Here is an 18,471-nt window from a genome sequence, read left to right as displayed (position 1 = left end):
GAATATTAATTAGATTATCCTGACGTTGCTTGGTAACCTTCCTGCGCGACATCTAATTAATATCCAATGTCCAAATCTTTGCTGTAGTAATATATTCGTTTTCGTTAACGCCCACTAACCAACGTCTTCCTTTCATCCAATCGGTAGGCCTGCTAGCGAACGTCTCGGTGATGCGTCATTAATACTCATGAGCGTGATTGCCCGTGCGCGGCCACGTCGACGCCTGAACGCGCGTCGGCAGAGGTAACGCGCAGGAGAGAGGAGAGAGATCCCGGCTTGAGGAACAACATCATGAGCTCTAGAAAGGGTGAGAAACATCAATCCCTATCTAGTACACACTACACTCCCATCAGCGCTCATTTCACTCATATATACACAGAGATATGCCCACAGAGCTTCTGTTTATATTGTTTATATGAGCGATGCTTCTGTCAGTGATGTGTGTCTTCTGCTCGGTTCGGTCCGGTCCGGTCCGGTCTGGTCTGTGTCTCCCCGGTTCTCCGCTCCAGTGTTGGCCATTCAAGCGCGGAAGAGGAGGCCGAAAGGAAAGAAGGATAAGACGGGTCACCATCGCAGGTAAGGAGGGCGTGTGTGTGTGTGTGTGTGTGTGTGTGTGTGTGTGTGTGCGCGCGCGCGCGCGCCGCGCTCGATCCCTCGCGCTCATCTCTTGAAGCTAGGTCAGTTACCAATGGCAACGGCGCGGGTCGCACCCCTTCCTCGTGTTTACGCTGTTACGTAACCTTGTTGATAATTTATCACCAGGAGACACAAGTTAATGAAGATGAATCCTTCAACATGTCCATAAATATCATCATAATCACTAATATCAGCAGCAACAGCTGTGTGTGACTGTGTGTGTGTGTGTGTGTGTGTGTGTGTGTGTGTGTGTGGGGTTGGCTTCGGTCAATGTTTGTCTGTGTCATTGCTATAGTTGTGTGTCTTTATGTTGTATTTTACACACACACACACACACACACACACACACACACACACAGTTGTTGAAACACAAGGGTTTGTTGAAGTGTGTATTGGTAGATTTAAAGACAGAAACTGATCTGTTCTAATTCCTGAGTTTATGTGAATATACACTAAATAACAACAGACATGCAAACAAGAAGACATATGCATGAACTGATGCATATGACTGACTGTTTTGCTCACTTAAAAGACTCAGATTTGTTCACTAATGACTGGTCAAGGTTAAATCAGTGTTCACTCTTCTTCTTTCAGCACTGGTCATGTCTAGATCTCTTGCAGATTTGTGGTCTGTGTACTTGTCTCTCTCTCTCTCTCTTCTCTCTTGTCTGGTTCGTTTGTGGTATTTGGCGATCATCGTTAAATGTTCAGGTGTTTTCCTGGAGTTTGATGCGACTGTCAGAGGAACAGCTGGATCACGTCTCGCTCCACACCACGAGAGAGATTTTGTGGTCGTTTTCCACTGATTCTCTGAGGCTGTAGGTTTTCTCACCTGAACGACTCTCAGTATCATTTGTGTCATTTCTGTGTTGATGAAAGAGGTGATGAGAATCTGACCTGTGTGTCGTGATGAAGTCCAGAGTTTATTATACTGCAGAATAACCTTCACTCAGATGTGTGTAATTATGGGATGGAGTCTAAAACAAATTCCTAGTATGTGTAAACAACATACCTGGCAATAAAGCTCTTTCTGATTCTGATTCTGATCTTTAGAGATGATGGCTGTTATCAGGCCTTGATTCCAGATCAGTCAATCATGTGACCGACACGCAGAACCGCACCGATGCATTTTAGCGCTGGTTTGTTTGGTTTAAGTCCTGACACTTTATTTGTTTTAAGTTCATTAAACTGTGTTTTTAAATGGGTTGCCCATATTTTTCCATGTTGTATGGCCAATTCTTCCTGATTATTAATTTTTTTGTTCAGGTTGTTTTTCTCTGTTTCTCTGTATTATTCAGTTTGCTGTGTTTCTGACTAGAATATTGTATTGTTTTTTTTGTTTTTGTTTTTTACAATTAACATGGTAATCTTGATCCATGGATTTATGATTTTGCCCAGTTTTTCCTCACATGTATAATAATATTTTTCCCGCTGGACTGACGCCTTTGGCGTGAGAGGAAAGCGATCTGAGAGCGGATGTGTGTCGATCTCTGCTGGTCTGGGGTGTTTCCCAAAGCCAACTTGGTGTAAGTTCCTGTTACCAATAGAGTTCAATGGGACTTACACATAGTTCACCAACGATCTTTCGGGAAACGCACCCCTGTGTGTTTGTCCTGTTGAGACACACAGTGATCATGTGACTGAGACATGAAGGATCTGTGTCTGTTATCATGTGATCTACTGTAGATGGAGTTTTGTCCAGGATGTTCTGCTCGAGTTCAGTTCATGTGTGTTCAGTGAAGGCTGTGCTGCTTCAGACCAGCAGGTGGCGCCGATCCCCTGCAGACACTGCAACAAAATATACGCCGTCTTTCTGCTGGGTGAACAACACGCTTACATGTCCAGAGAAGTACAGATCCCAGAACAGATCCTTCACCATCACACCAGCCTTAAATTCAGTTCACAATCACAATACGTATCGTCTCAGAGCAACTTTACAGAGAACGCATGTCAACATTACAATCTAGAGTCTGTCCAAATTATGTCATTTCAGAAATGTACGTATACAAATCACACAGTTAGCTAACAAAGTATTAATTTAAGGCAGAAACAATGAGCTCATAGAAATAATGAATATATAAAACAGAAAAGCAAATGGAGAATAATTAGCGTAGCTGCTGTTCATAACATTAAGCAAAGATAGTCACATGCAATTGATCTGGTATGAGATGCATTATGGGAATGCTTGGCTAAAGAGATGCGTCTTTAATCTAGATTTAAACTGGATGAGCGAGTCTGAGCCCCGAACATTATCAGGAAGGCTATTCCAGAGTTTCGGAGCCAAATGTGAAAACGCTCTCCCTCCTTTAGTGGACTTAGATATCCTAGGTACAACCAGAAGTCCAGAGTTTTGTGATCTTAAAGAGCGTGAAGGATTGTAGGGCGATAGAAGATCGGTTAAGTACACAGGAGCTAAACCATTTAGAGCCTTATAGGTCATTAGCAATACTTTATAATCGATACGGAACTTAATGGGTAACCAGTGTAGAGATGATAAAATTGGTGTTATATGATCATATTTTCTTGACCTGGTAAGAACTCTAGCAGCTGCATTTTGTACTAATTGTAGCTTGTTTATTGAGGAAGCAGGACAACCAGCTAATAATGCATTACAGTAATCTAGTCGAGACGTCATGAAAGCATGAACTAACTTTTCTGCATCAGAAATAGATAACATATTCCGTATCTTAGCAATGTTTCTGAGGTGGAAGAAGGCTGTTTTTGTAACATATGAAATATGATTTTCAAAGGACAAGTTGCTGTCTAATATAACACCAGGTCTTTAACTGTCGAGGATGGAGTAACAGTACATCCTTCTAAATGCAGATTGTAGTCTGAGAGATTCTGTGTACAGGTTTTTGGTCCAATAAGTAATACTTCAGTCTTATCTGAATTTAATAGAAGAAAATTACAAGTCATCCAATGTTTTACTTCTTTAACGCACTCTGTCAGATTGGATAATTTAGAGATTTCATCTGGTTGTGTTGAAATATATAACTGAGTATCATCGGCATAGCAGTGGAAACTAATCCCATGTTTTCTTATAATATTGCCGAGTGGCAGCATGTAGATTGAAAATAGCAGAGGGCCTAACACTGATCCTTGCGGCACTCCATAGTTTACTGTCGTTATCTTAGATTTTTCCCCGTTTATATAAACAAAATTGTGTCGGTCTGATAGGTACGACCTAAACCACCGTAATGCCTGTCCCTGAATACCAGTGTAATTTTGTAGTTGATCTAGGAGTAAGTAAGTAAGTCGTTAGTAATTTTAACAGTTTCTGATGAGATCTGAATTTTTCATAGATAACATTTTTTTGCAAGAAGGAGCACATCAACTTCACTCCAACAGGGTCTAGATCGCAATAAAGGCACCAATCTCAAAATCCTGTGAGAGTCTTTAGATTCGTCCAGTATTCTGTTGTCTTGTATTGAGCTGTGTGTTGCGTGACCTCCGCAGACACTGAGGAGATATCAGATATGGTCACATTCAACCCTCGGTATCTGACAGTCTTGATGCTGCTGTTTGTTGTTCGGATGACAAAAGGTTTTAAAAGTTAAGCTGCTCTGCGCTTGTCAACCAATCAAATCCAAGTAGGCGGGGCTTCACCGTTCACAGAATCCGAGCGAAAACTTCAGTTTTAACGGTAAAAGAGTGTGAGGCAGACAGTAATATCCAGAGATGCAAAACTACTTTATTTATTTATTCTCATTTGGCTGTTTTGAATTGAAAATAGAGTAGCATAAGTTTGGTTGTCGATCTGATTTATTTTACTTTAAACAGCCAGAGCTGTTTTTGTGTTTGTTTGTGTGTGAAACTGATGTTCTCATCACAGCGATGACCCAAATAATGCAGGACAACAACCATAAACACACGGAGAGGACGAGTGTGTGTCACCTGAGCAGAGACTGATGACTTACTGTGTGATCAGTGCTGGATCAGAGCATGTCCGATCACACTACACACACACACACACACACACACACACACACACACACACACACTACACACACACACACACACACTACACACACTACACACTACACACACACACACACACACACACACACACTACACACACACACACACACTACACACACACACTACACACACTACACACTACACACACACACACACACACACTACACACACACACACACACACACACTACACACACACACTACACACACACACACTACACACACACACACACACACTACACACACTACACACTACACACACTACACACACACACACACACACTACACACACACACACACACACACACACACACACACACACACACACTACACACTACACACACTACACACACACACACTACACACACACACACACACACACACACACACACACACACACTACACACACACACACACACACTACACACTACACACACACACACACACACACACACACACACTACACACACACACACACACACACACACACACACTACACACACACACACTACACACACACACACTACACACTACACACACACACACACACACACACACACACACACTACACACACACACACACACACACACACACACACACTACACACACACACACTACACACACTACACACACACACACTACACACACACACACTACACACACACACACACACACACACACTACACACACACACACTACACACACACACACACACACACACACTACACACACACACACACACACACACACACTACACACACACACACACACACACACACTACACACACACACACTACACACTACACACACACACACACACACACACACACACTACACACACACACACACACACACACACACTACACACACACACACTACACACACACACACACTACACACACACACACTACACACACACACACTACACACACACACACACACACACTACACACTACACACACTACACACTACACACACACACACACACACACACTACACACTACACACACACACACACACACACACACACACTACACACTACACACTACACACTACACACACTACACACACACACACACACACACACACACACACTACACACACACTACACACTACACACACACACACACACACACACACACTACACACACACACACTACACACACTACACACTACACACACACACACACACACTACACACTACACACACACACACTCACACTGACACACAACACAGACACTGTGATGTCGGAGGATCCACTGCACTTCCTGTGACGTGCAACAACAGGCTGGAAGAAACCGGCCTGGTTGCCACAGCAACCGTCAGATTGTGATTAGCTAAAGAAGAGCAGAAAAGATGAAGCGTCACACAAACATATGAAGACAGAGTGATGCTGTGGGGATGCGGCTCCATCCGTCTCTGCTTCTCACTGATATTTTAGGGGTCAGAATTGAGGCTGCTTGAAGCAGCTATCTTTACATGGCCTACTTCCACAGACACACACAGAGAGAGAGAGGGAGAGAGTGTGTGTGTGTGTGTGTGTGAGAGAGTATAACAGAGAGAGAGGAGAGAAAGAGAGGGAGTGTGTGTGTGTGTGTGAGAGTATAACAGAGAGAGAGGAGAGAGAGAGAGGGAGAGAGTGTGTGTGTGAGAGTGTGTTTGTGTGTGAGAGTGTGTTTGTGTGTGAGAATGCGTGTGTGTGTGTGAGTGAGTGTGTGTGTGTTTGTGTGTGAGAATGTGTGTGTGTGTGTGTGTGTGTGTGTGAGAGTGTGTTTGTGTGTGTGTGTGTGTGTGAGAGTGTGTTGTGTGTAGTGTTAGTGTGTGTTTTGGTCCAGTGCTGTAAATATTCTCTGCTGCACCAGTTTTCTTCATGTAAGGTTGATACTGTAATCTGTACTGAAGCCGTTTGTGTCGATTAAGCAGAAGTTCGTTTGATCTTTAATTCAGTTGTTTGCCATTAAGCAGGCCTGAGCAAGAGTTTAACTCCAACCCTGACCAAAATCACCTGCTTGTGTCTTTCTACTAATCCTGAAGACTGTGATGAGCTTGTTCAGGTGTTTGATCAGGGTTAGAGCTGAACTCTACAGGACACTGGATCTCGAGGGCTAGAGACAGACAGACAGGTCACTGAAGGCCCTTTAATATGTCTGTCTGTCTCTGAGCTCACTCACCGAGAAACAACCCCATCTGCTGTAAATGCAGACAGACAGACAGAGGACGAGAGGAGAGAATGAAGAAAGGAAACCAGCAGCAGCTTGAGAAAGAGAGCAGCTGTAAAATGGGGGAGAGAGAGAGGGAGAGAGAGAGAGAGAGAGCGTTGCCCTGAGATACAGGATGTCGTAACAGACGGAGCGCTGGACTGTGGGAGGGGAGCAGAGAGACGGAGAGAGAGAGAGACGGCTGTTGTTTGAGCTCAGATCCCCCCGCCGCTCGCTCTCAGTGGTGTCGCCCGCTGCGCGCACAGATCTGTTATTGTGCAGCGCTGCAGAAGAGCGAGAGACAGACAGTGTGTGGGAGCTGCGCTTTCTCTTCGTCATTCAGGAAACCACGGCGGTGGGGGACGAGCGCGAGCCACCGCAGGAACAACAACAAACAGGGCGGGCGGCAGCGGTGCTGAGACGTTCCTCACGTCCGCCGCTCTCCGCATCTCCCGTCTCGGAGCCTGTGTCCTCCATCCTTTATTTTCCTCCAAGGAAGAGGAGAAGAGAGGAGGAGGAGGAAGAGCGCCCCCTCCCCTCGCGGCCAGCAGAACGCTCCGGAAAGACAGAGAGAGAGAGAAAGAGAGAGAGAGAGTGTTTTATTCGTCCCTGGTCCTGCTCCGTTCTTCTCTCGGGAGCGAGCGGCTTGCCCATGTCCGTCAACTCAGAAAAATCCTCTTCCCCAGAAAGGTATCGCGTCTCGACACATCATCTCCTCATCTACCTGTCTGTCCTCTGTCTCATCCTCATCTGTCTCTCTCTCTGTCTGTGTCCTCCTGTTGTGTGTTTGTGTTTGCCTGATATTGAATGCAAACACAGAGAAGTGCTGTAACGTATTTCACACTGTACACACACACACACACACACACACACACACACACACACACATGGTCTCAATTTTGCATGCAGTTCTGCATGAGCTTATAGACACAATATTTGGTGTCAGAGCATCACAAACGCTGTCGGATACGTGAGCCGGACTCTATTGATTTGATGTAGTTGGAGCTGTTTTCTTTTGTGCAGCATCAACGCTACACATTGCGCCGTGTGTCATCACACTGTTATATAGGGCATCAGAACCAGAGCAGAACCCGAGCGCCGGGCCGAGGCTTCATGGTGATTCCTTCCTGAATGGATTCTTTATAAAGACATGGAGAGAATTTAAGCCAAATTAACATCCAGTAAACACCCACAAGTGCTGTGACTGTTAGCGTCACATGATGCGCACACGCGGACGGATCTCTGATCAGTGTGAACATACGTGTGGAGTCTCCATACGAACTGCTGGATGTGGGATTATGCCGTCTGCGCGGCCGACGTGCCCTGAATGCGTCTCAGATGCTGTATATTCATGAGCGAGGACGGTGTGTGATGTAAAAATGACTCACAGTGAGTCTGACGGACACACAGACAGGTTCATGCTTCCTGCAGAGCCACAGGGATCTCAGAGATGTTTGCCTTCCCTAAATGATGTGAATCTTGAACCTGCAAAAGTTTTCAGAGGTCATTTGAGCAAATATGAGTGTCCTCTACAGTAGACCCATGTGACTCAGAGGCATAATGTAGGACAGGACGGGCAAACGCTTCTCCAAAAGGATCTGTCTGAAACCAACAGGTTATGGAGAACTGACCCATCAAGCAGTCGAGTGGCCTCGGATAATGAGGTGTGAAGCAGGCTGTGTTAGTCGGGACAGTCTAGAGAGTTCTGTGTCTCGATGTGCCGATTTGTTGAGGAGCAGAGAGACGTCATCATGACAGATCTGTCTGGGAACAGAAGACCCGAGTGCCACAGACGGTTAGTAGCGTAGTCCATGATGTGGGTCGTACACACCATGTTGTGTTGTTTACTCAACTGCTCAGACCTGCTGACGAATTCAGACTGACACTGATCTCTGCTTCAGTTCTATGATTCTCTCAGAATTTCTCATAGGAACACACACGTCATTTTTGTGTGTGGTCCAACCTGTTGCGGCAAAAATTAATTAGCTGACATCACTAGTAAGAGACAAACCTTAAGAGAATTCACTTTATAAAGAATTTATTTCTTGCAAGAAAGAGTCCACAGTCGACACAACCATACAATGTCTGCCCCGAGTGTGAACTAAGGACACAAAGGAGCCCACAAACATTTATACTCCAAATGTCTGAGCAACTCTCCTCAGTACTTTTCCATACAGGATGTAGGTAACAAACACACACACAAATGGCCCACAAATGGCCTTCCCTTTTGTCTCAGACTATTTTAAATTAAAAAGCAAGAAACACAATGGTCCCCCTTCTGTCTTAGAACTTATTTAAATGATCCGACACCCTTGGTTCGGGAAAGCTCTCAGTTTGGATGTCCCATCGTTACCCCCAGACGCTTTGTCTGTTGAGCTCAGAGAGGTGTTTTGCATAGCTGAAACAGATATTGACTTCTGTGTGAACTCAAAAATAAAATCTTTTTCTGTGATTAAATTTTCCCCAACAATTCCCCCTTTTATCATTCTTTGATAACTCACAAGGAAAATTTAAAATGTGTAGATATAAAAAAAAATAATAATAATAAGAATAAGAAAAAAATAAATAAAAAATAACAATTATAAAGGTATTTAAAAGGTAATAAAAAGTAATAATAAAACAAGCTAATTTAAGTCACTCATCACATTTACACTCTTCATTTCTGATTTTTTGTATAAATGATCATTCTCTTAAATTTGTAAATAAAGAAACATTTAGATATCTGGGTTCCCTAATAATAAAAAACAAACAAAACAATACAAAAACAAAAAAAAATAAAAAAATAATTAAAAAAAAAAAAAAAATAAAAATCCCCTAATTTGTTTTAGGTGTCTCTTCGCTAAACATCTCATCAAATTCGCTCATCCACTCATTGTAATCGTCATAAACAGTTAGTTTACCCATTTGCTGAGACATATTGGTCTTCACCATTCTCTGTACTATGCTGGAAGTGCACTGAAAAATACATGGTAAACATAGCAATACTAGTACCACTATTGCAAAAATTGGCAATACAGTGTAACATAGCCAGTGTCCCCAAACTCTCAGATTTGTTATCCACCCAAACCATGAATCATCAGCTTTCTCAGGTTCCCTTACAGCTGCTCTCATATGGTTTATGATGTTTGTGATGTTGTCACTGTAATCTGGAATGTGAAAACAACATGACATTCCCAACATTTTGCAAGCTCCTCCTTTTTCTGCCGTGAGCATGTCTAAAATCAGTCTGTTCTGAATAACTGCATCTCTGATCTGTCTCATTTCCTCATTCACCATTGTCATGGCATGTTCGGTGCTATTGGCTAAAGCTAACACACTCCATGCTAATCCATTAATTTTGTTTATCGTTACTGCTGTTCCCACCCCCAGAAAAATAGACCAGCCCACATTTGCCCCAGGTGTTGTCCACGGATCTGACAAGACATAACCATTGTAATGGTTTGGCAATGTCCCTATTTCAGAAACAATATCTCTTTTCTGTCTGGTCTTTTCTCCTTTTTCATTATCCGGAAAATACACAGATGTTCCCACATTCATTAAGGCTGGGTAACAGCAACCTGTCCAGTCTTTCTGTGGCATGAAATGATATGCTCTGTCACCGCAAACCCAAACTGCCGCAGGTGAAGTGTCACCTGGTTTGCTAAACGGGCAGGTAAAGTCTGTTGTGATACCGTCTATTACGGCTGTGCAGTTCCCTGTCGTTGAATTCTTGATGTCAATTCTGACTCTGCAGTCAGACCATCCTGTGTTCACGTTCAGCTTCAGTCTCTGTGAGCACACGCACACATCTCCTTGAACATGCATCACTCTCAATGGTGGAATCAACATGTCTGTGTGATTATACCGTTGTGTTCTCTTGCAGGCAGATGTTGGATGTTTTGTTGGAATCTTCCCTTGCTCGATGTCTGCTGCAGCTCTAAGCACCTCCGTCATCTGCTTTGGGATCAGACAGTCCAGTCTCATTTATTGTTGCAACAGTCAATGGTACTGTCTTCCAGGCGTGAGACATTTGCAGACAAAGCCAGCAGCTGGTGTTTATCTTCAGTTCCTGTTTCTGCAGCAGTGCCAGAGTGCAGGCTTTGTTCCCTTGGCATTTTGTCATTGCCTTGTCCACTTCCGGTTTTGTTCCCCCTTTTCCTACTCCTTCATTTCCCATCCACACTGTTTCATCCCAGCTGGGAATGTCAGGTTCAAATGCTGGTATAACAGGTGGTTTCACTTGTTGTGGTGCTGGTTTACTCATCACCAAGCTGAATAAAGTCAGTATGCACGTGGTTACCTTTATGCCACACATTCCGGGCACTTGAAACCGGTGCCATGGTCTCACTTGCTCCATTCTTTACAGTTGGCTAAATGGATCGCACAGTTGTACGTCCAGAACGTGTGAGGAAGATTAGTCTTTGATGTGCTTTTTCTTTAAAAAAAACTGGTTGGCTCAGCACCACTTTGTGCCAGGGTCTCTACTCTTGAGATGATAACGGCAAATGATGTTTATATTTGATCTCTACCCGCACAGACGTGTGCCTCCTGCTCCTCTCCTCTCGGCTCCTCCTCCCCGATCACTGGTGGGACCTTTCTGCAATGGCTCGCATGCACCCACGTCGCTCTCTCAGCTACCTTGACGGCGGTGTGTGTCGTCAGAAGCACGACAAATGGTCCTAACCACCTTTTCGCCTTCCAGCTCTTCCTCCTCAGGTCCCTTATCACCACGTAATCTCCTGGCTTGATGTTGTGCAAGGGAGTCTCAGCCGGTTTCCCCTGAGCAGCTTTCACCTGCACGCAGACATCAGACAACAGAGAAGACATTTCTTTGCAGTAATTCAGCATATTGTGCTCACACAAATCTGTGGATGGCAGCTGTTGTTTACCCCCTTCCATTCCCATGAATGGCGGTCGTCCAAAAACAATTTCAAACGGGCTCAAATTTACTCTGGTTCTTTTTCTCATTCTCATGTACATTAACACAATAGGCAAGGCTTTTATCCATGTGAGACCAGTGTCTTCACAACATTTTGCCAATTTGTTTTTGATTGTTGCGTTTTCACGTTCCACTGCCCCCCCTGAAGAAGCATGGTAACTGCAATGTGTTCTCATATCTATTCCCAAAAACTGACCCACTTGTTTTATTGCCTCGTTCACAAAGTGTGTTCCGTTGTCTGAACTTATCTTTCTTGGAATTCCCCATCTGGGAATTATTTCAGTCAGCAGGGCTTTGGCCACTGCTGCTGCATCCTGTTTGGAGGTGGGGAAAACTTCAACCCACTTTGACCACATGTCAACCATCACCAGGCAGTATTTCTTTCCCTCACACGGACTCAATTCAATGAAATCCATCATGAGATACTCAAATGGGCCTTCTGATGCTGGTTGAGATGCTAGGGGCATTTTCACTCCTCTCGCCACATTGTGTGTGTTGCAGATGACGCATCTGTTGCAAAAATTTTCAGCGACCACTGTAAAGCCCTTCGTGAACCACATGTCTTTCATTTGTCTTACCATAGCCCCTTTGCCTCCATGGTCACGCCCATGGAGGCATTTAGCATAATGAGAGAAAAAATGTCGGGGTAAACAAGGCTTGCCATCCACACTCATCCACACATCATTCTCAAGTTTGCAACCACAACGTCTCCACAGGTTCTTCTCCGCTACTGTAGCAAACGCCTGCATACTCTGTAAAGAAGTCAAAGCATTTCTGTTAGTTTCAGATAATAAAATGCATTCTGGTTCCTTTGACTGCCGTGCTGCCGCGGCCTTCGCAGCCATATCTGCTCTTGCGTTTCCTGTTGAAATGAAATCTTTGTTGTTAGTATGCGCTGCGCATTTACAGATAGCAAGTTGTTTTGGCAAGAGAATTGCGTCTAAAAGAGTAGACACAAGAGAAGCATTTAGAATTGGCCGGCCATCAGATTTCAAAAAATTTCTATGTTTCCATAAAGCCCCAAAATCATGCGCAACCCCGAACGCGTATCGTGAATCTGTGTAAATCGTTACACTTTTACCCTCCATGAGCTTGCATGCTTCTGCCAGGGCTACGAGCTCTGCCGCTTGAGCTGAAAAATTTGATGGCAATGTGCCAGATGTCAATGTTTCGAATTCAGTGGTCACCGCGTAACCAACTTTGTTCAGGCCTGTCTGTGGATCTCTGAACGCAGAGCCATCCACAAACAGGATATGCTCACTGTTTTCGAGCAGTGTGTCCGAAAGGTCAGGGCGTGGGGTACATATCTGTTCGAGTGCAGTCAAACAGCAGTGATGTTCCTCCCCATCCTCCTCTGTTGGAAGGAGAGTGGCAGGATTCAGCACTGTGCAACGCTTCACTGTGATGTTTGGCATATCCAGCAAAATTGTGTGATATCTCAGCCATCGTGCTGTTGACAAATGTGAAGTCTTCTGTTCCTGCAAAATCATGGAAACAGCATGCGGAACCATTAATGTCACGTCAGAATACCCCACAAATTCTCTAGAGGCCATCACAGCCTGTTCAGCAGCTGCCACGGCCCTCAGACAGTGCGGCAGGCCTGCTGCTACTGGATCTAATTTGCCAGAGAAATAACCCACTGGTCGCATTCTGTCTCCATGTAGCTGCAAAAGAACAGAAGACATAAACCCATTTTTTTCATCAACCATTTGGACAAATGGTTTAGTTGGTACAGGTAGGCCTAATGTGGGGGCTGTGGCGAGCTGCGCTTTCATGTCGGCAAAAGCCTTCTCAGCCTCCCCCGTCCAATTAATCTTATCACATGACTTCAATTCCTTCCCTGTTGTCAGTGCTCTCAGGGGTTGCTCAAGAATCGCATAATTGGGAATGAATGTTCTGCAATAAGAGCACATCCCCAAAAATGACAACATTTGTTTCTTTGTGGTTGGTTTTGGTACCTCAGTTATTGCCTGCACTCGTTTTCCAGACAGTGATTTACTGTTTGCAGATATTATATGACCCAAAAATGTGACTTGTTTTTTTACAAATTGTAGCTTAGGTTTACTGACCTTGTGACCTTCCTGTGCCAAATGTTGCAGCAAGGTCACAGTGTCTTTCACACATGTTGTTTCATCTTTTGCACAAATCAAAATATCGTCAACATATTGAAGCAAAGCTGATCCAGGTGTCAGAGTCAAATTTTCAAGACTTCGTCTGAGTGCTTCATTGTAAATTGTTGGTGATTCGCAATATCCCTGACACAATCTTGTGAAAGTATACCCTTTCCCTTTAAAATTAAATGCAAACCAATATGCACTGTCTTTGTCCACTGGTACGCTAAAGAAGGCATTCGCCAAATCTACCACTGAAAAGAATGTGGCGCTCTGTGGAATTTGTGACAAGATTGTGTAGGGATTTGGAACTGTAGCAGCTCTCGCTCTGACAGCTGAATTCACAGCTTGCAGGTCCTGCACAAAACGCCATTCAGTGGGCTGACCCTTATCTCTAATCTTTTTCACAGGAAAGATGGGAGTACGCACCGGTGAGGTGTCACATGGAACAATTACGCCTTCTTTTAACAATGATTCAAAAACTGGTTCTATGCCCAAAATTGCCTCAGTTTTTAATGGATATTGTGGTTGGCAAGGTCTATAATCAGATTTGGGAGTAATTATCACCGGTTCGCATCCTTTAATCAGTCCCACATCATACTTGTGCTTTGCCCACAACTCGTCAGGCACTTCTGCCAGCGCAGGGTGTATGTCCAAAGCACAAATATTTGTCATACAGTCATTTTCATATGTGTGTTTGTCAACAGCGGTTAAAATTCGCTTCACCTCAATTTCATGCTTGCAATCAGATTTAAAAGCCCTCAATTTCTTACTGTACTCTAAAGTCTCATCGACCTTCTCCCAGTCATTTGTTTCAACACAGTGCTTCACAAACATTCCCATGTCACCCCAGGCCTGTGTGTTTTTCTTTGAAATTGATATGTGTGGCACACACTCTCCTGCTATCAAATAGAGAGGAAGCTGTTTTTCTGATAAGCCTACTGAAATCGCACACATTTTCTCAGTCCAAAACATTTGATCAAGTTTCAAAGTGTCTTCTTTTTGTTCAAACCATTGTTTTTCATAAAATTGATCTCGTTCTGTTACGACATGTGACGTGCAATGCAAATTGTCAGGCATCATAAAATCTGTACCAAATGACAGTGTTCTATTTTTCCCCAATTCACAGATTGTTTTTGCCCACTCAGTTTCGGTTATGTGCCATTTGTAAACCCATTTTGGTTCTGTTTTCAAATACATTTGCTCACCCTCTTTCACTACAATGCCCGAGGGATCTGCAACCATTACCAAATTTAATTTGCACATTAAATCTCGGCCCAGAAGGGGTACTGGGCATGTTTTTGAAGTTAAAAATGCATGCTTCAGCACGTGGCCCCCTTCTGTCTCACACTTTAATGGCACAGTGAACCGTTCTGTTATATAATGTCCTGATACAGACAAAGAACCATGCGTTTTGTTTGTTAGCGCTGGTTCACATGGCAAGTCACATGGTCGCAAAACAGATCGGGTCGCCCCTGAGTCTACCAAAAATGAAATCATTGTCCCTTCAACTAGCAGGGGATATTCAGGCATGTTTAAAAATCCCTTACTGCTATACATAATCAAACATTTGTCAAAATCTTCTTTGTTTGTTTCAGAAACACACAAAGAGGTGCAAGCTTTTTTTTCATTGCGGAGAGCATTATCAGTGCATGTGTTCAGGTGTGTGTGCGTGTGTGTGTGTGATATTAGTAAACGTGTACTTCCCTTTGCGGCGGTTTTTGCATCCTTGGCCGTGGTCCACCCGATCTCCTCCTGCTCTCCGCATCCTTTTTCTCAGTCAGCCTTTAGCAGTTCAGGGCAGTTTGTTGCCCAGTGTCCGTCCATTTTGCACTTCCTGCATTTTGTGCACTCACGAATAATGTGATCGCCAGCTCCGCACAGATAACAGCCATTTTTGTCTGAATTGTGTCCTCCTTTGTTCCCGCTGAATCGTCCTCTTCTCCTTCCTCTTTCGTTCGAACTGAATCTTTGCGGTCTTTGCACAGCTGCCAACTGCAATTCTTTTATTCTTGGCCTTTCCTTCCTTACCCTCAGCTCATCTTCTGCGTGCAAGGCATGTTTCATGATGGTGCTCACTCGTCCTTCAGTCCATTCAATATAGCTGTGTTTCACGGCTTGGGAAATTTCAGGTCTCAGTCCATTCAAAAGGCTGTTCGCCAAATAACTTTCCCACGTGGTTGGTCTGTCGCCACGATCTGTTGGTTCCTTTAACCCGCTGTGCTTGCAAAACACACCATAGAGTCGCTCATAGTAAACTTGAACGCTCTCACCTGGTTCTTGACGGCAGTGGCTCACTCTGGACATGTCGATGCGTGCTGGAAATGCTCTTCTCACAGTCTCAGTCAGTCCCGTCACAGCTGCTCGATATCCGTCGTTTGAAGCATGTTGCCAGTTAACGTGACTTCGTCTGTGATCCACTGCTGGTAATTCTGCGCTTATCTTGTGCCAGTTCATTCCTCCCAGTTTTGCCATCATGAGTCTTTTCAGTTCATTCAGCGTCGGGCTGAACTCTTGGCAGAATGTCATCAGTTCGGTGGCAAAACGGTCCCCTGCGTCGTCAGGATTCGGCAGGTGGGCCATCGCCTCTTTCATGTCGGTTAAATTCCAAGGGCGGTATACTAATTCTATTGAATTTACTCCCATAACCTCCACCATAGGTGCTGTGATGCTCACCCGGTTTTTCCTTTTCTCTGGGCGCGAGATCTCGAATTCTTCCTCTTCCTCTTCCTCTTCCTCGTCGCTTTCTGAGAGGGTATCAGAACTCAGATCAAAGTCCCCGTCTGACTTCAGCGCTCTGGCTTGTGCGTGTGTGTTGGAACGTAAAACATATGATCGTGCACCTTTCTTTCTTTGCTTCGTCTTCCTGATCGCTAGTCTCTTTCTCCTTCCGGACGGCAGTGTTTCTTTGCCCCGGAAGCTTTCAGTTGCGTATGCCCCCTCTGCTGTTGGCTCAGCTGCGCATGCTCCTCCTTCTGTTGATTGTTCAGCTGTGCGTGCTCCCTCTTCTCTCAGCTCAGCGGCGCGTGCTCCCCCGTCTCTCTGCTGGGGAGCTGGAGTTGGTTTGGCTGGTAGAATTGGTTGGTTCGGTGGGAACGGAGAGCAGTCGAGATCGGGGTCCACTTTCAGGCCTTGGAGCTCCGCATTGGGATAAATTGTGTAGCTCGGCGGTGTTTCATGTGGAAAAGCACAAGCATAAGATGTGTTAGTAATAGTAATCTCATTCTGTGGAGGCACAGTTGCCTTTTCTTCACTTTTCTTTTCTTTCTTTAACATTCTTCTTTCCCTATTATCTGCCTCTTCCACCCAGCAATTAATTGTTTTCTCACATTTCCCACATACATGTTTTTTTGCACAACCCTTTGTTATGTCACTCCCTTCTTCGATCGACAATTTTACTGTTTTCAACCTTGTACTACTAAGAGTTCCTTCTTTTGGGAAATCATGATATTTGATCAACTTTTCTATATCTTGCATGCATCTTTGGCCATATAATTTTCTCATTTGACAAAATACCGGTGTCTCGTATTCAGCTAGCTTGCTTTGGGATTTCCCCATATTGGCAGTCTGATTCTGTGGCTTTTTTGCGCGCGCGCTATTAATCTGTTGGACGTCTCCGTACAGATCTGATCTCTTCACCCAAGATCAGCCGGGCGGACGCTCTCAATAGCGCCCTATTCGGGACCGCACACAACTCAGTCCCCGGACTGCACACAACTCAGTCCCCCTTATTCGCCCACGTGATTTCAGTTTTTTTTTTTTTTTTTTTTTTTTTTTTTTTTTTTACCTCGTAAAAAACATCAATTCACGCTGCATTTGCCACAGATTCAGACCTCCCCTATGGTTTATCCCTATCAATTCAATTTTCAATTTAACCAAATTCTATAAAAGATTTTCCCCCCTGAATTTTCCAAGTTTGTCTCTTACCAGAATCACCCGTTGCCGTCTCAGGTTCGTTTTTCTTTTGATTCCAGTGGTCGTCCTCCTGGACCTACACAGCGTCGGTCCCTCGTCCCTGAATCTAACGGGGTTAGGGCTGACTTGGGTCAGGATTGCAGGTCACCGGTGCTCTCCAGGTCCAGAAGGTCCGTCCAAGGAATCCCACTTCTGACACCAAAATTGTTGCGGCAAAAATTAATTAGCTGACATCACTAGTAAGAGACAAACCTTAAGAGAATTCACTTTATAAAGAATTTATTTCTTGCAAGAAAGAGTCCACAGTCGACACAACCATACAATGTCTGCCCCGAGTGTGAACTAAGGACACAAAGGAGCCCACAAACATTTATACTCCAAATGTCTGAGCAACTCTCCTCAGTACTTTTCCATACAGGATGTAGGTAACAAACACACACACAAATGGCCCACAAATGGCCTTCCCTTTTGTCTCAGACTATTTTAAATTAAAAAGCAAGAAACACAATGGTCCCCCTTCTGTCTTAGAACTTATTTAAATGATCCGACACCCTTGGTTCGGGAAAGCTCTCAGTTTGGATGTCCCATCGTTACCCCCAGACGCTTTGTCTGTTGAGCTCAGAGAGGTGTTTTGCATAGCTGAAACAGATATTGACTTCTGTGTGAACTCAAAAATAAAATCTTTTTCTGTGATTAAATTTTCCCCAACAA

At 44.3% G+C, this 18,471-nt stretch overlaps 1 protein-coding gene across 1 annotated transcript; it reads right to left on the bottom strand.

Annotated features, from left to right (window-relative positions):
* Positions 1-10,775: 10,775 nt before the first annotated feature.
* On the bottom strand, positions 10,776-15,405 carry LOC125260922 (protein NYNRIN-like). Its single transcript, XM_048179429.1, has one exon. It carries the CDS (start codon positions 15,403-15,405, stop codon positions 11,308-11,310), a length of 4,098 nt encoding a protein of 1,365 aa, XP_048035386.1. The 3' UTR covers positions 10,776-11,307.
* Between the last annotated feature and the right edge of the window lie 3,066 nt (positions 15,406-18,471).

The sequence above is a fragment of the Megalobrama amblycephala genome, unplaced genomic scaffold (assembly GCF_018812025.1).
Source record: "Megalobrama amblycephala isolate DHTTF-2021 unplaced genomic scaffold, ASM1881202v1 scaffold199, whole genome shotgun sequence".
NCBI lineage: Eukaryota > Metazoa > Chordata > Actinopteri > Cypriniformes > Xenocyprididae > Megalobrama > Megalobrama amblycephala.
This window is presented reverse-complemented; position numbering and strand designations above follow the sequence as displayed.